The 23,553-nt window shown below is 38.2% G+C and overlaps 1 protein-coding gene across 3 annotated transcripts in view; it reads left to right on the top strand.

Moving 5' to 3' along the window:
• ME2 (malic enzyme 2) overlaps positions 1–23,553 on the top strand; it is a 58,958-nt gene that overhangs the window by 596 nt on the left and 34,809 nt on the right. For 2 of the 3 annotated variants that reach the window (XM_081078208.1, XM_081078209.1), the window contains exons 2-3: positions 13,161–13,278; positions 20,419–20,552. In XM_081078208.1, the coding sequence (XP_080934334.1) occupies positions 13,171–13,278; positions 20,419–20,552 (242 nt within the window). In that variant the 5' untranslated portion in view covers positions 13,161–13,170. Of the gene's footprint in view, positions 1–353; positions 385–498; positions 603–2,351; positions 2,470–13,160; positions 13,279–20,418; positions 20,553–23,553 lie in introns of those variants that run through there. The other variant, XM_081078207.1, reaches the window with a different exon arrangement.

The raw sequence follows: 23,553 nt of genomic DNA, 5'->3' as shown, positions 1-23,553 counted from the left end.
GCTGCGGGCGGCCTGGCGCGGCGGGGCTCCGGGGGGGTTCGGGGGGGGCGCTCCGGGAGGGGGCGTGCGCTGGCGCCTGCCGTCCAGCCTGGGGAGCCCAGGGCCGAGCCGCCGGCCGCCGCGAGGTTCCCGCTTGGCGGGTGGCGGGGCGGGGTTGGGCGAGAGCTCGCCGAGGGCGCGGGAGCCGTCGGGTTGCGGCGACCCCTCTTGGACCGTCCGCGGCTCTTCCCCCGCGCCCGGTTTTGGGGCGCGGCTTCCCTGGTCCCAGGGCGAACCCCTGCCCGCCGCCGAGTGAGGCCCCGTGGCTTCCAAACCGCGAGCATCTCTTCTTTCCTCCTCCGCGCCCTTTAAAGAGCGATTTTGTGGCTCGAAACTCCATCATCAGTAAGTAGATCTGTTTTTCTGCAGGGATGAATTAATCGTTGAGAGTTAGGCGTGTGTGTGTGTGTGTGTGTGTGTGTGTGTGTTCGTTCCTCGCCCAAAGGAAGTTTGTTGCAGGCTAGAAAGTTCTATGATTGGAACGGTTCTGTCCATTCAGATGAAATGGAATCTGCGGACCAGGATTGGCAGGTGGTTGACGCCGGTGATCACGATCTCTGCTGGTGTGTTGTTAACATTTGTGGTCTGGGTTTGCCTTTCTTGGTTCTGAAAATAATTCTAGAAAACATATGTTGCCCTTTGATGAGAAACGTTAATCAACATAATAATAACACAGTAAGTAAACATAAGTGCTTCCTTACAAAACGTGTTATCTCATAGCTGATCTACCTTCCTAATGTGGTGGCTGTCACTTCTAAGCAAAGCAGTTAATAGCATTGTTCCTTCTTTTAGTGTTCCAGTGATGATGACGATAACAATATAACTACGCGTTGGTTAATTATGGGCCAGGAACTGTTCAGAAACGAAGGGTTAGGAGGGGAAGTAGCTTGCCCAGGATCACAGGTTTTAAGGGCAAAGCCTGTATTCAGACTCAGCAATTTAATTTAATAACGCTAGTGCCCTCTGAACCATGTACACTCCTTAAGCATTGTTCATACTGTTAAGCTGATTGCAGTGTTGCACTCATAAGTTTTGATCTTTAGTTGCCAAACATTCTGGAAGTTAGAGAAGAAACAGTTGTTCCATACGTACATATATACGGAATATAGCACACACACACACTAGTTATAGTAGTTACACAAAAGATAGATAAATATATATCGATGTAAGAAACATCCAAACCTGTAGAGAATTTTTATAAGAGTTTATTTGAGTCGAACTGACAACATGTGCTCAGGAGAAAGAGCTCAAACAAATGCTCTACAAAAGAACAGTTTTGCAGCTTTTATGCATATGAAGTCAAGGAGGGAAAGTAAGGAAGATCACATGGAGGTGGGTAGAGGAAAGCAAGGTGGGGATTGGATTACAGGATAGTTCACAAGAATATGTGTTCTCTTGAGGGTGGCTACCTATTATTTCAAAGGTGTGTTAACCTAGATGCACAGAAACAATGGGCATACTTAAGGCAAAATAAACCTTTTACTAAAGAAGTTATATGTCTGGGGTATAACTACCCACCATGACCTGCCCAGTTAGGAATTTATGATCAGATCACCTGTGAGGTTACTTTCCATAGAACTCCTGTTTTGTTCACATATGTAATCTCTCAATTGTGTAACTACAGTGTTTACCCGAAAATAAGACTGGGTCTTTTATTTTTTGTTCCAAAAGATGCATTAGGGCTTATGTTCAGAAGATGTCATCCTGCAAAATCATGCTAGGGCTTATTTTCCGGTTAGGTCTTATTTTAGGGGAAACACGGTAGTATAACTAGTTGAGTTACATGTTACTGTTACATGGTTTGCAGAGATACAGAAAAAACAGTTTAACTCTATGGTCTAATATTGGACCTGTAATCTGCTGTGAACACTGATTTGTAACTTGTGTCTAACAGTTTACGGTAGTGATAAAGACGTATAAGTTAGGCATAGAGACCAGAAATGTTGATAAAACCTTTACCATACCTTAATAGGAAATGTTGGGCTGTGTTTTTGCAATTCTTCATTCTCTTGAGAAGTAAAGCGTGCTCTTGCTCAGTAGTTATCCCTGAGAAAGAACTGCTTATGGATTTCACTCTTAGAAAGTGTTTATAATGTTTTTGTCTTTCAATGTATTTGTTATGAAAACACATTAAAATTCATTAAAGAAAAACTCATTTACCATGTGAGAATTTCTTTTGTAAATTAACTCATAATGCTGTTCATGCACAACTGGTATTTAATTTCATATAAAAGTAAGTTATTCTAAACTAATATTAAACTGTATATTAAGTTAAACTAAAATAAATTCTAATTTACGTTGGTGAATTTCAGATAAATTTGACAGCCATGTTTTAAAACAACACTGAAACCTGTACTTTATTTACTGAAGATCAACTTAGAGGACAACAGTCATACTAAATATCAAAATTACATTTGATTTTATAAAAAGGTAACTATTTTATTAAAAGCTAATTATTTGTAAGTCACTATTTTTATTACATGGCTGCATATTATACTTCCTTTGATCAATATATACAAATTTTAAAAGTAATGAAAAATATTCATTCTGTAGATATTGTTTATGATGACATTTGATGTTCCCTGGGTCTGTATCTCATCTAAATTCTCGTTCTTGACCTAGAGATTTATTTGAGATAGTTTAAATAAATGTTAACTGTGATTATCCTCATAACCTTTAAATATGGATTTCACATTAGAAGACGTTGATGCAGAAACTAGCAGGCATTTAGAAGGCACTTCTAACCACCTTAAAATAATGCTTAGATAACTAACATTCATAGAAGATGTAGAGGGCACTGTGATAAGCATCTTACATATATTATCTAATTTAAATCTTAAAACAACCCTATTTAGTAGGTCCTGTTGTAACTTACTGTGATTTACTCAAGACAACAGAGCTAGCAAGGGCAAAGCTAGGATTTACATCCAGCGGTTTGATTCCGGAGCTTGCCTTTGACAACTGTGCCAGATTGCCTGGATATGTATTTTATTGAATAAACCTTCAAGTCAAGTAGTCAAGCTCTTTATGATGATGATAAAGCTCTAAAGGATTGATGCTTTATATATATTATTATCACTATACACAATTCTGCAAAAATAGTTTCCCTCCCCTGTTTTATTGATGAGAAAAATGAGACTTTTAAGTAAGTAGTTCCCAGACTTTTAGATTTCATGGGCAAGTTAAAAAAAAAAAAATGCGTACAGAGCAATTGGAACCAGATACAGGATCACTAACTTAATTCTGTTAAAGACCACCTTCCTTCCTTCCTTCCTTCCTTCCTTCCTTCCTTCCTTCCTTCCTTCCTTCCTTCCTTCCTTCCTTCTCTCCTCCTTCTCCTTCTCTTTCTCCTCTTCCTCTTCCTCTTTCCTCTTTACTTTTTAATTGTTTTATTAACTTTACTTTTTCCCACTTTAATGGGTGAAACTACTGTTGACAAAAACTTAAAACTGGGTGCCAGAAATACAGAACTGGTAATGCAGAACCCACCTGAAACATAGACATTACATAAAGTTCACAGCAAACGGATCATTAAAAGCATATCAAGAAATGCAAGGAATAATAAAACAACAGTGGGAACCACAGTATTAATATCATGGAAAATGGCAGGAGTCAAGGCATAAGGCAAAATCCATCACGATGGTCCTGGTGATTAGAGAGAGCTCCTCCATACGAATACACAGACAATTCCTCAACTGCAGCTCCCTAAGTTTTCTCTGGATTTCTCTCATATCCTCCATGAACATTTCCATATCATCTCCATCTCTACTCATCCATCATTGACCTGCCTATTGGGTATGACCCATCGGAAGTTAGGGGCAGGTCAGTGAACTTGTCCCTGTCTATGATTTCCTGCTGGCCGGTGGCCTTCGCCCCCTCCCAAAGGGCAGTCTTCCTCTGCATTCTGCATGGACTGCTCCATTTCCCTGTTATCCTGGTGGATATTTGCTTTAATGAGATTTTTTTTCCTGGGTGGCTTTTCTGGGCCTCTGCCTGCTGTCTCCTCCTCCTCCTCCCCCCAGTTCTCCTCTCAAGTGTGCGGCCCTGACACTTGGACCTGCAGACCTGCTCTGCTTTGCCCGGCCTGACGCCAGCCTGGTGTGTGAAGGGCAGCAGAGAGCTGGTACCCAGATGGGAGTGACAACTGTACCCACCCGGTTAAGGACCTTTTGAAAAACCACTATAATATACCATCCTCATCCTTTCATAAAAGAAAGGACATTTTTGCTACCAAAAAAGTAGAAAGATCATAATGACAATGTAAACACAAACATTAGTATTATGAAAAAATATGTGGTTCTAGTTTTTCTCATTTGGTCACAGACCAATGGAAAACGTGTTGCAGACTAACACCAATTCAGAGACCATTTGGGAATGCCTGGGTGACACACCTGATTCCAAACTGGTAATTTGCTGAGTTCAGATTCAAATTCAAGTCTTACTGCAGTTGCTCACTGCACCAAGTCATGACGTCTCTAATTCTGACCTCCAGCACACTGACCTTCTCCTTTCTACCCTGAGGTAGGTGGCCAGGGGGAGTAGTCTCCAGCACCCATTGCCCTAACAGTTTCAGCCCCAGTCCAGTTTATACACACCACCCAGAGAGGAAGTTCTACTGGGCAAGGCAGTGTGAATGACACACCTGGAGGAGAAACAACAGGTATATCTCAATATCTAAGAAACTCAAGTAAGCAGTTTGATTTTATGTATTTATTCAAAATTAGAGCTCTACATTCTGGTGTTTCAAAATTAGAGCTCCACATTCTTTTTACTTCACTCATTTTTTACAGTTTTGTTTCCATGATATCTGTATAACATAAGGAATTATGTGTGATATTCCCCCCGCCATTTTATCTTGTTGCCTCCAGCTGGTCTTAGGCCTTCCTGTCTACCTGCCTGTCTGTCTGTCCCTCAATCCTTGGTTCAAATTTTGGCAGAGATTGTTTTTTTCCGTAAGTTATTATATTTTTTTTTACGTATGTCTACTTGTTCTAAAGGCACTATTAAAATTATAATTGACTCTTGAATAATTTGGGGGTTAGGGGAGCTGACCACCCACACAGTCAAATTTCCACATATAACTTAAGTTGCCTTTCTGCATAACCAGATTCCTCACCGTGGGTCAAAAATACAGTTGATTCTTAAACAGTACAGGTTTGAACTGCCAGGGTCCCCTTATATGCAGATTTAAATCTATCTCAGATTTAGATGTGTTGTTCAAAGGTCAACTGTACTTTTACTTTACTCTGTATCACTTAGTAATAATGTAATAATTTGAATGATGTCACACTACTCTTTAAGTCATTAATTATAATAACTTTTTGCATATATTTTTTCATTTGATCATCATAGTTATGAGGTAGATTTGACAGGTAATATGATCTTTATTATACAGGCTAAATTCAGTACTTGATAGACGCAAAATTTTAACCAGGAACTGAAAGTAGAAGATGTCGTGTATCGGAATGTTAATCTTAAATTAACTACTGAAAGGAAAAACTTTTTTCCTGCTCACAAACTCAGTTCTTCTGGCCACCAAATGGGGATTTTTTTCCTCCAGACCCAGCAATTCTGATCAGACACTAACAGAGCGCTGCAATTTAACGTAATTCTAACACTATCTGGAGATAGCTTCAGATTATGCAGCTTTAAGAGCTCAGTCCCAAAAGACTGCCCCCACTTCAGATGCCAGTCACAAGTCCCGAGTTGTGACCTGTACTTCTGACCAACCAGCTATAAAGCAAAGCTTCCCATAACCGCTCCTCAAATTGGATAATTGGCTAAAATGGCTCACAGAACTCAGGGAAGCACTTTCCTTATGTTTACTGGTTTGTTATAAAAGGTACAACTGTTAACCTAATAATAAAAGGCCAACATCAGAGGCAACAAACACTGGAGATCCAAAAAAAAAAAAAAAAAAAGCTATTCAGAAAGCATTGAATCAGGCTGAAACCCAAACATTGTTCAGTTAGGAGGTGAAGGCAAGGGGTATTTATGAGAAAGGGAAGGGGAACAACCGTGCTTCCCCCGAAAATAAGACCTAGCCGGACAATCAGCTCTAATGCGTTTTTTGGAGCAAAAATTAATATAAGACTGGGTCTTATATAATATAATACAATATAAGACTGGATCTATAATATAATATAATACTGGGTCTTATATTAATTTTTGCTCCAGAAAATGCATTATTGCTGATTGTCCAGCTCGGTCTTATCTTTAGGGAAAGATGGCATTACATGGATAGAAGGAAGGAATCTATAGATGTAGATAAGCTAACAAAATGATGCTAATTCTAAAGACTATCATTAATTTTTATCATTAATATTAATAATAAGACTATCATTAATCCAGCAGGCCTAATGTCTGCTTTCTTTTTATCTTCGCTTACAGTTGTTGGGGATACAGTGCTGCTTTAGGCTCAGGCCAAAGGCTGTGTTGCCCAGTTTTAACATTCTAAAGGTTTGAGGAGTGAGCTGGGATGACAGATCTGACCCCATTTTAAAGTGGCTCTGTTTATATTATTTTTCATATTTTCCCCTTTTGATCAGATCTTTCTTTGAAAGTATCACTGTTCGGTCATCGGAAGGCAACACTGATTAGTTATTAAAAGTGTCTTTGGTTCTCCATTGCCGGGAAGGCTCATTCCCTGTGTGTCCTGCCACTATTGATCCCTCGTCACCAGGAAGGCTCATTCCTGGTATGTCATATCCTTTGTAGGAAGGAAAGTGGTTTTCTTAGGAGACTTGGGCCACATCTGAGCAACAAGAGCAGCCAACAGAGGAAGGCTTTACTGTCATGTTCCTTTAAGGTCAAACATCTTCTTTAGTTTCCTGAGGTTTCTCATAGGATGTCTCGTAGGTCTTAGGTCATCTCTAAACGTTGGGCACCTGTTATCTGAGTGGGGCATCAAGCTAGACAAAACAAAGTTTTATAACAAAAATTCCTATAATAATAAATAAAATGTTATGTCCAATTTGGGGAGTAAGTCTGAACCCGGAGGCAATGCCTGAAGGCAGTCAGCTGAGAGTATGAGAGAACCATGAGTTGCTGATGGACACTGTATTTAACCATTTGGCATGTGTTCAGATTTTATCTAGCTCCATCTGTACTTCACCAGGTGTTTATCCAAGTACAAGAGGTAGTAACAACAGAACAAAACCTACCTTGTTCAGCTAGGGTATGGTCAAGAGCAGTTCTAGCTAACATAACTTGTGCAAAGGAATTTAAAGATTTCTTTTCCTGGTTAGTTTTTGGTTTGGTGGTAGCTTCAGCAATTTCCCTTAAGGTTTTTGATAAGTTTCTAATTATGTATTCATTCATTGCAATGCCTGCCTAAAGAAAAAGTATTCTTCCAAATGTGGCATCTTTACTGGGATTGACACTACCAGGCATTAAACACTCCTGACAGTGTTTGCAAAGAACTGTGTGTTTTGACCTGTGAAGTAGGTTTAAATATGATGCCCAATGTTAGGTTGTCTTTGCAGGCAGGAATTTAAGAGGAAAGAGACTATTATAGTGAGTACTTCTCCTGTCGTGTTATTTGTGAGATAGGAAGGAAGGTAAAATGAAAGTATAGATTATACAGGCCCGGCCCAGAAATTTGGGTTATCTTTTCACAACAGATGTCGTCTGCTTCACTTCCTAGTAATTTTTAATTTCAAATCCTATGTTGGTTGAGCAGTCCAGTTAGGTGCAAGAGCTTTCTTGATGGGAAACAGGAATTCATCGTTCAACACCTTTAAATTTGGCCTCACACAGATTAGTTAAGAGAGTACTTAATAGAGTCCTTTCCATCGTGGTGGTAAAGATTCCTTCTGAAGGTGTCTTTTCCAGTCACGTGGTTGTAAATTGTGTTTAATTTCTTTGTCTCCTTTAATGAATTGGATATCAAAAGCCGAGAAGACTGAATGCATAAGTCGATCTGGTAAGATTGTTGTAAGTACCTGACCAGTTTTCCCAAGGAGGCTTCCCTAAGTCTATCTTTGTTCGTTAAAGTTGTGTGATCATATCTGGAACTATGCATGTCTTTCTCAAACGTGACATTCCAGTCGAAGCCTTGGTAATAAAATCGATCTTTCCAATGTTGTTACAAGGAGAACAAATTCTTATTGAACTTAACATAAATAATTACGTGGCAGCCACAATAGGAATACTCACTAACTTTCCAAATTCTGGAGGGATCAGGTAGGGAGGAAAAGATAAATGTTTCAATTTAGCCTGTAAAGGCATAATTTACCAAGTTGCTGTAGGTCATAGGTAGCTTAGGAGAAAAAAATTTCCTTATATCTAGAAAACAAAGACCAAAGAAAACCCCAGTAATATTTGAAATAAAGTCATAGAAGTTATAGTCATCCTCATAAATTCATTCAGTCCCATGTTAAGTCTTAGTGGTCTTGGTACCACATTTATATGAAATATCCAAACTTTTTGTTAGCAGGTTTTTTTTTTTGTTTTTTTTTTGTTTTTTTTTAAATTGGGGAACTGTGTGTTTCTCCAGGGCCCATCAGCTCCAAGTCGTTGTCCTTCAGTCTAGTTGTGGAGGGCGCAGCTCAGCTCCAAATCTAGTTGCTGTTTTCAGTCTTTAGTTGCAGAGGGCGCAGCCCACCATCCCATGTGGGATTTGAACCGGCAGCCTTGTTGTTAAGAGCTCACGCTCTAACCAACTGAGCCATCCGGCTGCCCCTCCGGTAGCTCATTTCCTTTCAATGTAGTTGTGGAGGATGCAGCTCATTGGCCCATGTGGGAATCGAACTGGCAACCCTGTTGTTCAGAGCTCACGCTCTAACGAACTGAGCCTTCCGGCCATCCCAAAACATAGGTTATTTTACTGCAAATATATTTAATATGTTTTTAGAAACGTGCCCTTTTTAATAGTACAGTCTTTCAACCCAAATTTATCTTTTGGTTTCTCTGCAATAAGAAGCCAAAAAATAGACTTTATTTAACAATTAATGTTGTATTTTATTTTATTTGGAAGTGATCTAAATATTCAGTAACTTTACATCATTTAATTTAGCCAGCAAACTTTAAAGTTTCAAGTCACACAAAAAATTGTAGGAAACCAGTTCTAAGCACATACATTTATTTGAGATCCAAAAGACTACCTGTATTATCAAGGCTTTGAATGAAATAGTATTACAGGTAAAATACGATGGCCATTTATTGGCTCGGCTTCCTGGCCTCACAAGCTTTTAAGAGTTCAATCAGAGATTCTTTATGAGAGGATTCAGAAAGCAGTCTTAGAAAGATCAATCACTGTTCTTGTTGCACTTAGGTAATGTGGACGGAAAAGTGGCCACATACTAAACCTACAAACTCAGAGACCGAAATTAACCACATACCGTGCTTCCCTGAAAATAAGACTCAGTCTTATTTTAATATAAGACTCAGTCTTATATAAAATAATGTATTATAAGACTGGGTCTTATATTAACTTTTGCTCCAAAAGACGCATTAGAGCTGATGGTCCGGCTAGGTCTTATTTTTGGGGAAACACGGTAGGATGGTCCAAACATAAAAATTCCTAACTAAAAGCCAGTCATGGTAGGTGGTTCCATCCTTGGCAAGTAACTTCCTTGACAAAGGTCAGTCTTTACGTTAAGTGAGACTGTCTGTTGTCCTTTTGCATCTAAGATAACATACCCTTGGAATGTCAATAATCCCTTTTTCCAGACCCCTCAGGGCACAATCTGCCACACTAGAGCAAGAGACCACAGAATCCCTTATTGTTGTCTTATTCTCCGAATACCATCTCTCTGTGCTATAAAATGTTAATTGTTAACTATCATGTATTCTCCAATGTAAAAGAATGTGTCTTTCCATTATAGTTTTTATCCAATCCCAGAGATTTCCCCACTTTGCTTTCTCCCACCCCCTTAATCTATCTACAGTGGATTTTGTGTAACCCTCGTTATGTCACCTTCGATTCTCATGTATAAGTTTGCAAAACTGCCATTTGCCTGAGCCTTCTCGTAATCTGTTGAGATTTCGCTTCCTGGCAATTATCATCAGTTCGGCTCAAATAACCTCATTAAACTTCTCTATGGTTTGGACATTTCTTACATCGACAGTAACTAATCAAACCAAGTTTAATGCAAACAAATTAGTTCTACCGTGATTATCTTTGGTAAAAAATGGGGGTAATTGTCGAGAGAAAAAATATGTTTGTACCTTTGTAGGTATTAGATTCTAATCCTGTTGAATTAGATTCTGAATCCTGTCTTTAAGATTTTGTTATATACCTGTAAACTGGACTGGATCCTGAATTCTAGTTTCCTCAAGTACTTGGCTACGACATGGCTCCACAGTTCACTACAGACATTGGGAATTATCTTGTTCCTACTAATCATAATAATCATCCTGGCACTGTATTCTCTCAAAGGCTTTAAATGCATGTGCACAGTGGCTAACCACCAAGCAAATGATCTTCCTAAGACTGGAATGTCAGAAAAGGACTGAAGAGAATGACCGACGTAAAGAAAATAGTGAACCTGAAGTCATGACCTATAAATAATACCGTAGAGAATCAGCAAAGAAAAAAATCACACAGAAGATCAGTAAAAGCCCCACAACTATATAGAGCAGTAGATGAGAGTGGTGCAAGTGCCTTAAATTTTGATCACATCTCAGTTAGGCTGAGAGTCTGATCAAAAAGGGGGAAATTGTCTAAAAAAAAACATAAACAGGGCCAGAATGGAGTCACTTGCTCCCAGGACTGCAAACCAAGATTTAATTGCAATTTTAGTCTCTTCCTGGAATGAGACCTTTTAATCAATCAATATGGCATTTCCTGATTAGCGCTGATGAGGTGATCTGCTTGATAGACCCCTGCCCTTTCCCCAAAGGAACTTTACGTGCCTGAAATACTCCTTGCTTTTGTTTATGACTTCCTTGTCCACCTCTCCCCCCCCCCATTTAAAAACTCACCATTCGCACAGCTCCTTTCTGTTTGCTAGATAGGTTGCTGCCCGATTTGCTAGATAGGTTGCTGCCCGATTCATGAATCATTGAATAAAGCCAATTAGAATCTTCAAATTTACTTGGTTGAATTTTTATTTTGTAACAGGTCTTTCAGGACATTAACATTTTTTGAAGGAAACCCGTTATTTTGTAGTATGTCTCATGATTCCTTTTTATTATTACTATTGAAACATATTTGACATACAGCATTCTGTAAATTTAAGGTGTACAACATGTTAATACGTTTATGTATTGCAATATTGCCATTTTAGTGATAATAAGCACATCTGTCACATTGCATAATTGTCACTTTATTTTAGTTGTTAGAATAATGAAGCCCTAGTCTTGTAGCAGGGCCCCATAGTAGAGGCCTTGCCAGGTCCCCAGCCTCACCTTTCCCTGACCAACCTATAGCTTAACAATAGATCACCCCCTGCGGTTTGAGCTCGGCTTGAGCTCGGCATGTCCTGTCCCACATCCCACCCAGTTCCCTGCTTTAGAAAATTGCCCTGAAATATATGATTAATACCCTTAGGCTTATTGATCACAATCTCAATGGTCTAGCATTCTTTCCAGGCCACTCCCATCATTGTTCCTGGGTTGCTGATGCCCCTGGAGAGCCCTGTTGCCAGAGGGAAGGCTCCTTGCAAACCCTTAGAACCTTGGTAGCCTCTGGAGGAATGCCCAGATTTTCTCTTAAGTACCCTAAGTTGGTCTGAGAATGTTAAGGCAGTTTTGAAGGTGTTAACCTGCTGCCTCCTCGGACCACTGGTGCTTTGAAAATAAACGCTTATCCTAGAGCCAAACTCCTATGTTGGTCTATAGGCTGAGCGGCGCAGGCAGCAGGAGCCCCGGACTCGGTTGCCCTCCTGTTTCAGTCTCAGCAAGTTTGCATATTGTAATACAATATGTTGTCTATATTCACTGTACTGTGCATTAGATCTCTAGGACTTCTTTACTACGTGTGACAAGACTATACCTTTAAACAACTTCTGTCCTATTCCCCACTTCTGTCCCCATTTCTCATGATTCTTGATATGCTTTTGATCATATAGATTTCTTGATTTTTGTGGTCATATTTAGGTACCACATTTATATGAAATATCCAGAATAGGTAAATCCACAAAGACAGAAAGCAGATTGGTAGTTGCACTGGGGGAGGGAAGAGAAATGCTTAATGGGTATGGTGTTTTCTTCTGGGATGATGAAAATGTTTTGGACCTACATAGAGATGGTGGTTGCATAACATGGATTTTCTAAATCCCTCTGAATTGTGCACTTCAAAATGGTTCATTTTATGTTGTGTGAATTTCATTTCCATTAAAATTAACTTAAAAAAATCCCAATGTACATGGTTTTGCTGCACACCTATATACAGGCCATAGATTTTTCAGCAAATAGAAATTCCGTTAAAAAACTTATTGTATGACAGTTGCAATGAGGTCTAATGATTAAAGTAATAAATGAGCATTGCAAATTGATTTTTGGTGGGAGAATTGATAGGCAGAAGAATCTATTATATTCCCATCAGTAAATATTTAAGTAGTAAATATTTAAGTATTATGCAGAGTTTTCCATTTTGAAAATTTCCTATGTTTGGGATGGATGTGAAAGGACAAAAAACATGTTTCCATCCAATTTGAATGATATTTTAAATATTAAATAACAGGTTTTTCTAAAAACAAAATTTTAATACATTAAATTTAAACATTGAACATATACATTTAAAATTCTAAGTCGAGATAAGAACCTGGATAGCTTCTCTCCCTCTGAATGGGTATGTTCCAGGGTTTCTTATTATGTACTTTTTCACTTCAAGCTAAGTAACTCCTACACTCATTTACTTGGAATGCCACTCTTTACTAAATGTTACCTTGTTTCTTAACCTCTCAACTTCTTTCTCTCCTAAGTAAGAGATACATACCTTGCCACACTTGCGTGCTACAAAAAGGACAAATGTCTAGCACACTGTAGTAGATACCTACGCCGTAGCAATGACAGTTATCCGAGTGTTGTCAGGAAAGTAAGTCTTTGCCTTCACTTTGTTAGCCTTTTATGACCATGACCACTTGTAGAAACATAAATGCCTTTTGGAAACTGATAGCTGATGCACATGCAGTTGTATGTGTCTCAGCAGTGGTTTGTGTGCTTCGTTTTCCCAGGTGAGAGAAGATGCTGTCCCGGGTAAGAAGAGTTGCCACTGCCTGTGCCCTGGCATGCCGTCACATGCACACAAAAGAGAAAGGCAAGCCACTTATGTTGAACCCACGAACAAACAAGGTTAGTCACATGGATACTAAGGTACCTTTTCTCTCTTCCTGGTAAAAGTTTGATTCGATGTATTGTAGACTGACAAAGTGTGAACGTTTGTATTTTGTAGCTTTGTACTAAAACTATGCAGAGGCATTTGCTTTTCCTGCGTGAACTTTTCACTTTTCTCCATATGGCAAGAATCATGGCTGCTTTCTACCACCCAAATGTCACCACTTCCCCTACTTCTGCCACCAGTAAGGGATTGACGTAATTTCCTGGTTCTAGCTAAGAAAAAACCCCCAGAATGGCAGGCTGGTCAGGACTTTTGGCCAGATGTGGGATATGTAGATTTACCCAGCTCAAATCAGGTACTCATCCTGGACCAATCAGTTGGGCCCTTGGAAGATGGGGTCTGAATTGTAAAATGAAATGTTATCTAATGTCTGCACCCCACCTCCACACAGCTCTTTGGACACAAATCATTACATGCAAGTGATTGTGCCCATTGTCACACTACTTCAAAGAAGAGAAACTTCTGACCCTTTTTATACTCTTTGGGCAGAAATGATGGGCAATTTTGAGATCTAGTCATGCCTTTATTCCTTATCCACGCTGGATTCAATGAGCAAGTCCCTCTTTGTTTTTTATGGGCAATATTAAATAGTAAATAAACATAATTCTGGAAAGAAATCTCTTACAGGAAACTTGCAAGAGGATACATTGGGTTTATTGCAATATATGAAATTTACCTTTCAGGAATGGTGCATTCAGATTAAGGTGTGATTTATTTTAAAACGACTGTAAAAAATTGGCAAGTCCCATTTGTTTCCCATTTTGGGGCGATAATGAATCGGATAGTATGATATGTTTTGAGGGGTTTCAGTTCTACAAAGGGGAATTTGACTAAGGGTCACACAGAGTACTTGATCTTTGCATTTTTTGGTACCTGGCACAGAATGAGAATTCAGCAAGGAATAAATTACGTGAAGCTCAATGAGGATATTCTAATCTTCTCTTGTTTCTGCCTCACCTCCCCAACTCTTGCTTGCCCTTCAAAATGCAACTCTTTCAAAATCCAGTTCTCCTGTAGAGCCTTTTCACACCACCATAGACTGGAATAATTACATCCCATCTCTGAAATGCTGTAGCAGTTTTTATACTCCTATTCCTAATGGCAAGTAATCAATGTATGTTGCTTTGTGCTTCTTCTCATGTCTTACTTAAGCAGTTGTTGAAAAAATTGATATAAATACGTTTTCATGACTTTTTATTTTTAAAGTATATTTCAGGTTCCTTTTGGGTAGGGACCGTTCAAAATTGTATCTTTTATAATGCCATAGAATAGCAAACATTTGATAAATATGTTGGTTTTATTTTATTTTTATCCTTATAGAGACTATTTAAAATCTACTTTGTGGGGGTTATAAGAAATATATAAAGTACATTGTGGCAAATGAATTTTAAGGAGGAGGATAGTCTAAAATACATTATAATACTTCTATACAGAAAATAAGATTAATGCTCTGGCCTTTTGAAATCGCTAAGGTTGGATTGCATCTGTGTGGTTACCACATTGAAGGACCACTTCTGAAAGTCCCTCAAGCATCAGCAAGAGTTTTTTTGTTGTGTTTAAGGAGGAATAACTAATGATTTCCAATTTATGGGTCATGCACTCTTTGGGGACTTACCACGTAAAGAAGTCAGGTTCGTGCTTCAAACTTTATAGACTAAATAATTTCATACTTATTTATAAATACTGTTATGATTATATTGCTGCCTTGATTAATAAAATAGTAATTAAAGGCAGTAGTGAGTTAATTCTTTTCAATATATGTCTGTAATCACTGTCTACTGAAGGTATGCCTGTTATTATGTCTGTAAAACTTTTTTGTTATGGTAAACATAATGTACATACTTGTAAAATTGACAGTTTTAACCACTTAAAATGCAATTCAGTGACATTAAGTACATTCAGTGTTGTACATTCATTGCCACTATCTAGTTCCAAAACATTTTATTACCCGAAAATGGAAATCCATTTCCCACTAAGCAGTCTCTCTCCATTTCCTTCTTCCCTTCCTCAGCCCCTCGCAAATACTGGTCTGTTTGTGTTCCTATGGATTTGACTTGCTGGTATGAATACGAAATTTTTAATGATTTTTTTTTAGAAGTCCTTTTACTTTAAAGGATTGGACATCATTATGGTGAATTATGAGCAGAAGATTAGATCCTAATTTGAGCTCTGTCATTTACTAGCCATGGAACTTAAAACGCAAATCGTTTAACCTCACTAGGTTTCAGTTTTTTCATTTAATGTAGGTAATACAGCATTTTGAAATATTCAAAGGGTTGTACAAGTAAGATTGTACTTGTAAGACTGTACTTACGAGGGTAGTAAGATTGGATTTTTCTTTCTCTCCCATGCTCATTTGGCTAACTTTTCTAATGATTTTTTGAAACTGTATTTTTTCCTCTAGGAAGTTCACACTTCCTAGTTTATATCTGGATCTCTGGCTTTTTGAGGGTGTTTGTTTGTTTATTTGTTTGTTTGTTTTTAACTCCCCCCAGCCAGTTCTCTAAGAGAAAAACTAGTTCAAAAATTTTTGTGATTCTTATTATTTATACAAATAACATTACGACAAAAGAAAGAAAATCACATTCTTACCACCCCAATATATCATCTATTTTTATTTTGCCTGGATTCTCTTAATAAAATATACTTCACATTTCAGATTATAGCATATAGTTTTATAGGCCATTTTATCACTGGGAAAAGTATGTTAAAAATAATCCTCATGATGCCTCACAAACCTATGATAACGTGGCTGCATAATAGTTCAATTGGTAGATTTGGGGTCACAAAGACAGATGAGAGTCCTAGCTTGACCTCTTATTGACTGTGTAGTCTTCAGCGTACATGTGACCCGACCTCTTTGGATCCCAGTTTCTTCCTCTAGATTGTCATAGAGAAGAAAAGAAAAATCGTAAAGCTACTTTAGGCACTGTAAAATACTATGGAAATGTGAGTTATTCCCTTCAGGTGATGTTTTATAATTTAGTTAGCCATGACCCTGTGGTTGAATATTGTTTCCAATTTTGACATTACAAATCATTAGTCACTAGTTATGTCACCAGTTTTATAAATAAGTGTTTGGTAATTTCCTAATCTCTGGCTGATTATTCTAACTGCACCTGGAGGGAAAGAAATAGAAGGGGTCTTTTACTGCTTTCCAACCATGCTTTACCTGCACATTCAAGAGTCTAGTTAAGACATTTTTATGAATATTGACTTATGTGGAGAAACAGCATGTGTGTAAAGGAAAATAGGATCACCTTCAGGAAGTAGACTTCTGTGTAAACTGGGAGGGCGCTGAGGCTGCATAGATGAGAAAAAGGCAGATTTGGCAGGACAAGTGACATTGGGAGATGGAAGAGGAGAAGAGCAGGTAAGTGAAAGATGGTTTCTGCTGTTAACGAACTAATCGAGGCATTCATTTTAAACTAATGTCATCTTTGCAGGCTTGTTTCACTTATTAACACCAGACTAGCAGATTTCAGAATTTCATCAACTATGAACATAAATACTTAATACATAAAATTATTTCTTTAATAATCATTTTAACCTCTACCCTGAATTATACATAAATGCTTTTGAGTATCTCTTAAATCTAAATAGGAGATAGGCAGTGAAACCTTGTATATCCAATTCATTTATCTTCAGCATATACGTAAAACACTTCAAAATGAACTGCATAGTTTATTTAAACATAAATTTTAGCCTTTTACTAGAGTTGGAAAAAGGAAGTACGAGTGACAGTTTTGGTTTTACCTTTATATTTAATAAAGTCTTATAAGATGAAATGTGAAATACAAAAGGTTTAGTGATTTCAGTTCTCCCGTTTTCTTTTTCAGTCCTGCTAAAGGTCTGTCAATTTTGTAGATCTTTTCAAAGAGCCAACTTTTGGTTTTGTTGATTTAAAATTTTTTTCAATTGTTCTATTTTCTATTTCATTTATTTTCACTCTAATCTTTAGTTTGCCCCCCGCCTCCCCATTTCTTAGGGTAGAATGTTAAGTTACAGATTTGAGATATTTTTCTTTTCTTTTCTTTTTTCTTTTCTTTTCTTTTCTTTTCTTTTCTTTTCTTTTTTCTTTTCTTTTCTTTTCTTTTCTTTTCTTTTCTTTTCTTTTCTTTTCTTTTCCTTCTTCTCCTTCTTCTTCTTCTTCTTCTTCTTCTTCTTCTTCTTCTTCTTCTTCTTCTTCTTCTTCTTCTTCTTTTCTCTCTCTCTCTCTCTCTCTCTCTCTCTCTCTCCCTCTCCCTCTCCCTCTCCCCCTCCCCTCCCCTCCCCTCCCATCCCCTCCCCTCCCCTCTCCTCCCCGCTTTCTTGGCATAGCTCACAGTGGCCCAGGCAGGGATCGAACTGGCAACCTTTGTGCTACCAGCACCACACACTAACTAACTGAGCTAACCAGCCACTCGCTCTTTTTTAAATGTGAGCATTTACAGCTATAAATTTCCCTAAGCATCACTTTCACTGCATTCCATAAGTTTTGGAATGGGTGTTTTAATTCAATTCAAGTATCTTCTAATTTCCCTTGTGATTTCTTCTTCGACCAGTTGTTTACTTAGGAGTTTGTTGTTTAATATCCAAATATTTGTGAATTCCCCAAATTTCTTTCCATATTTGATTTCTGATCTCATTACATTGTGGTTGGAGATACCTAGGATGATTTAAATCCTTTTAAATATATTGAGTCTTGCTTTATGGTCTAACATATGGTCTGTCCTAGAAAATATTTCTTCTGTTCTTGAGAAGAAAGAAGTGTGTATCCTGGTGCTGTTGAATATAGTGTTCTATAGGTGTCTATTAGGTTTAGTTGCTTTATAATATTGTTCAAGTCTTCTATTTCCTTGTTGATATCCTGTCTAGTTGTTTTCTCCATTATTAAAAATGAGGTACTGAAGTCTCCAACTTGTTGTCTTTCTCCCTTCAATTTTTTGTCAGTTTTTGCTTCACTTATTCTGGACCTCTTTTGTTAGATGTATGTATGTTTATAATTGTTACATCTTCTTAATGGATTGAACCTTTCATCATTATAACATGTCCTTGTCTAGTAACAATATTTGGTCTGTTTTGTCTATTATTAACATAGACACACCAGCTCTTTTTTGGTTACCCTTTACATGGTCTATATTTTTCTATACTTTTACTTTCCACCTATTTGTGTCTTTGAATCAAAGTGTGTGTCTTACGGATGGCATTTATTGGATCATGTTATTTTATCCATTCTGCCAATCCCAGCATTTTCGCTGTAGAGGTTAATCCATTTACATTAGTATAATGATTGATAAGGTTGATTTATATCGGCTATTTGTTTTCTAAATGTCTATGTCTCTTTTGCCCTTCTCTTCCATTTTTGTTCCCCTCCTTTGTATTAAACAGATATTTTTTAATATACCATTTTAATTCCCTTGTCATTTCTTTTACTGCCTATTTCTGAGTTATTTTCTTAGTGGTTTGCCCTGGGGATTACAATTACCATCTTTATAACAGTTCAGATTGATACCAACTTAATTGTAATAGTACACAAAAACTTTCCCCCTGTATAGTGCCGCACACTTCCCCCTTTTGTCCCGCTTTGTCACATAAGTTATGTCTTTATACATTGCATGACCATCAACGCAGATTTGTAATTATTGCTTTATGAGTTGTCTTTTAAATCAGGTAGTAGAAAAAAAGACCTACAAACAAAATACTTTCATACTGTCTTTTATGTTTTCAACCCCCCTTCCCCCCCCAATGGACATCTCGTTCCTTAGCTTTTCATTTTCAGCTTTTTGCTTAGCGAATTAATTGTTTGGCTCATCTATTATTCACTGCTTTAGGGAGTTACCATGTTAAATAACTGCCTCTGATTGTTTTTAACAAGTTTTTCTGAGGAAAAGGTTATTCACATTGGGTGAGCTCCAAATCAGGTCAAATAAAGACAGCCTTGCAAGTGGGGTCTTCGAGGGAACCACCAGACAGGTCAAATAATGATAGTTCCGTGGGTATAGGGTTTTAGAAGACTCTCCAAACCCTTCTGCCCTCTCCCGTGGCTACCAGGCTCTGTTTTTCAAAGTGATTATTTCACAGTGGTTGCTATTTTCAAGGCAGCTGTGTAGTCGGGGAGAAGACAGAGGAATAAGTCAAGTTAAAATGCCATGAAACTTATTGTTCTTGCTGAAATTCACCTGTTTTTCTTGAATAAATGCTTCCCTATTGCTGAAGCCTTTGGTTAATTTTCAGAATTCTGAAAAAGTGGATTCTCATCATTTGGCCAATGTTCCTGTTGCTTTTATGGAGTAAATGATTTTTGGAAATCCTTACTCTGGCATTTTCACTGACATCACTCTGATGAGAAGAATTTAACCCAGGGCTGAATCTAGAAATCGAAAAAGATTTTTTATGACATAGGTTTTTTTTAAAAAATATCATTTCTTCCTTCCTTCATTCTGTCTTACTCCTTTCTAGTGAGGGTACCAGCCTCTCTTACCAGTTTGGTTTATGTTCCTTCAAATTATATTCTGTTGATTTCATTTCTAAATGTATGCATGCATCTGTGCATATTTACTTTATTGGGATTTTCTAAACATAACAGTTAAGAGTATGTGTGTTTTGATTTGGGAGATCTTTCTACTACATACTTAGAGATATGTGTTTAAATATGATGGTATAGAAATAATATAGGTTCCTTAACTATTCCATAATTGATGGACTTTTAGTTTGTAATAGCCAAGAGAACTAGAAACAGTGCTAGAACTAATCTTTTTATATATGCCTCTCTACTCAATGTATGAATATTTATCTAGAATGGTTTTCTAGAAGTAGAATTACTTTATTGTAGAGTATATGTACTAAAAAATTTAACAGTGCTTTAAAGTTGTCTTTCCCAAAGCCTAGTAACCCAATTTACATTTCCAGCAATGGTATGTGAGAGTAATTCTTTTACCATACCCTCTCCAATACTAGATATGATCAGCCTTATGAAATTTTGACTGTCGGAGCAAAAATGACATCTCATTGATTTTTTTTTTTTAATTTATGTTTAAATTACATTTTGTGAGACAGCACTGTTGCTACCTTAGCAAGTAATCGGTTTTAATCCTTTTATTCCTCCTTTTTAGGGAATGGCGTTTACATTACAGGAACGACAAATGCTTGGTCTTCAAGGACTTCTACCTCCCAAAATAGAGACACAAGATATTCAAGCCTTACGATTCCATAGAAACGTGAAAAAATTGAGTTGCCCTTTGGAAAAGTAAGAGTTGGTTAGACGTTTAGTGTTTTATTGATGTTATGATCAGAAAACTTGGGAGTTTTGTGGTTATTATGGCATGAGAAACATACAGTCTCATAATGAAGTTTGTGTTTTAGTCAGTTAACTGTTACTTTTATAATGTTTCCTTCACTGCAGTGAATACTTCATTTGTGCTCACTATTGTAAAATTTAGCAGAAATCAGTTTTTTTTTTATGCTTAAAATTAGAGAGCATTTCAGGTTTGAATGGAATATTAGAAGTAAAGGCTATCATCTAATCTGCACCATTCTATTCAACAACTTTTATTGATCACCTACTTTGTGTGTGCCACTGTACTAGCCACTGAGGATATAAAGTGGGTAATAAATAGGGTGACCATATAATATATCATTCAATCTAGGACACTTTGAAGAGTGACAAATAAGAGTAACTGAACTTGGCCTAGGCGAACTAGAGTGTATGTCCTCCCTGGTAATATATAGCCCTTCTTCCTAGAAGCTCGTCGATAGTTAGGTGAACTGTGTCTGTCATTGTACTCTATACTACAGTATACAGGACAGGAGGAAAAGGTACATGCAGAGTGTATTCTGAAAGCTCAAAGAGGGGCACCTAATCCAACCTGTGGAATCAGTTAAAGCTTCCAGAAGAAAGTGATGCCTAGCTGAATTTCAACCAATGTTATAGGTAGCCAGCAAAATGAGAAAGAAGGGCAAGGTCTTTTGGGTAAAGGGATCCATCTAAATACAGGATTTAAAATATCTGTTGGGTTAAGTATAGGAGATTATTGATTATTGGTGACTGGTAAGAGTGGTTTCTTTGTGATGGGGCAAAAGTAGACTATAATTGAGAAGTGAATGGGAGTGGAGGAAATGCAGGCTTGTTCAAGAAGTTTAGATAAGAGGGGGAAGAAAGACATTAAACAGTAAAGCAGGACTCAGGTTTAAGGCGGGGGTATACTTCAGGTTGGAAAGAATTTGAACACATAGCAGTGAGGAATGAGCCCAGGAGAAAGGGTAATTGATGAAATAAGATCCCAGAGAAAGGAAAAAGGCTTGGGGTCAAGTGCAGAGGTGGAAAGGCTGGCCTTGAACAAGAATAAAAGTGCAGCTCATTCTCTGAGGCACTAGCAGAGTCCTCAGAATAAGTCCAGGAGTCCTCAGTCCAGGGTTAAGTAAGGATAAGCTCTGCAGGTGATGGAGCACAGATTGTGAGATCTCATCATACCCGATGACCTTGATTTTCTTTATGACGTAGAATATTAATGGAACTGATCAGGAGGATGATAATGTTTGGAAGAGCCAATTTAGCCACAAGGTGAAGGCAAACAAGAAAAGGTTAAAGGGATGAGTGGAAGTCCTGAAGGCCTAGTGACATGATCTTGTCTGTATTGATGTCATTTGGCCCAGGAAAGGTATTTCTCCATGGAAAAGGTGAAGTGTAACATTGATTCATGTTTGGGGTTTGCTGGGCTGGCAGAGATGCTACATTAATTGATTCAGCTAATATTAATTCAGGACTGTTATGTGCCAGGCGTTATTCTAAGCTCTGGAACTACAAAAAGGAAAACTTCCAGCCTTTGTTTTCAGGGAGTTCACAGATAGAAAAGGCAGACACTGTGGAAGGGTAGTGCCGTGATAAAGATATGGAGGGAGGTTCCTAAACGGTAATGATGGTGAGAGATTTGTTTAGAGCGAGAGACTTGATCATGGGATCCAGAGTGGGGAAAGAACAGGAGTCAGAAGGGAGCTAATAGGATGGGAGAAAATGAAGCAATCAAGGAGCTAGAGATCCCGCGGGGAACTGAAACGAGGGCATCGTAGAGCTAGCCAAAGGATAGAGGATCACAGAGTGAAATAATGGCCTTCAGGATTTCTGAGCTATTACTGTAAGAGTCGTAGGCGAGGACAAGAGCCGATGTGAGGTACTCAGAAGAGTGGCTGCAGTGGAGGTGAAAGTGATAGCATTAAGGAGAGCCACGAATCACACAGCTTCCCTCTGTCTGATAGGTCATCTGTTCTTTCCTTAACATTTCTGCTGTTTATGTCATAAAGCTATTCAGTCTTAATAGCCCAGTTGTTAGTTTTCTTCCCTACACTGAGGAAAAATCTCCTTCCCTTTAATTTCTACCTATTGGTCTTATTTCTGCCCACGGTAGCCATATAGAAAATATTATTCCTCTTCAAAATGGAATCTAGTCAGTTTTCTCACCAAATATTTGCACACCAGCTATAGTCCACATACCGTGTTTCCTTGAAAATAAGACCTAATCGGACCATCAAGCTCTAATGCGTCTTTGGAGCAAAAATTAATATAAGACCCAGTATTACATTATATTACATGGTATTATATTAATCCGGTCTTATATTAATTTTTGCTCCAAAAGACGCATTAGAGCTGATGGTCCGGCTAGGTCTTATTTTCGGGGTAACACGGTACTTTGGTAGTTCCTGGAAATACGGAAGTAAGTAAGGCAATAGTCCCTACCTCATGCTATCATCTGGGCTGGCGGGAAGACAGAAAGTCAGGAGTTGGAGTGAGGGTTACAGAAGAGGGAGTAGGGTGTTATGGAACCTGAAAATAGGAAAATCTAAGCATACCTATGATGGGGATGAGGAGCAGGCAGAAAAGGACCTCAGAGAGTGAGCGTGCCATGCTGAGCTGCTTTTGGAGAGCGTCAGTGTAGGCCTACGCCTGGATAGAGGGTGTTCCAGGCATAAAGGACGCCTCATAGGCAGTAACTCCAAGGTAAGGGTTGTGATGCATTTGAGGAGCTGAAGTCAGTTCACTATGAAGATGAGGCTGGAAAGTAGGTGGAGGTCTTGATAACTCTTCAAGGAGCTTAAGCTTGGTAACTGGATTTGGAAGCCATTCAAGGAGAGTAGATATGGTCAGAGTGAAGTTTCGGAGAGAATAGATTGGAGCAGGGGAGAAAAAAACGAGTGTATAAAAAGTGGTTAGAAAGTTGTTGAGGTTGTCCAGGTCAGAAATGTTGGTAGCTTGG

The sequence above is a fragment of the Rhinolophus hipposideros genome (genome assembly GCF_964194185.1).
Source record: "Rhinolophus hipposideros genome assembly, chromosome: 17".
Taxonomy (NCBI): domain Eukaryota; kingdom Metazoa; phylum Chordata; class Mammalia; order Chiroptera; family Rhinolophidae; genus Rhinolophus; species Rhinolophus hipposideros.
Note: the sequence above shows the minus strand (reverse complement) of the source record. Positions and strands in the feature narration are given on the sequence as shown.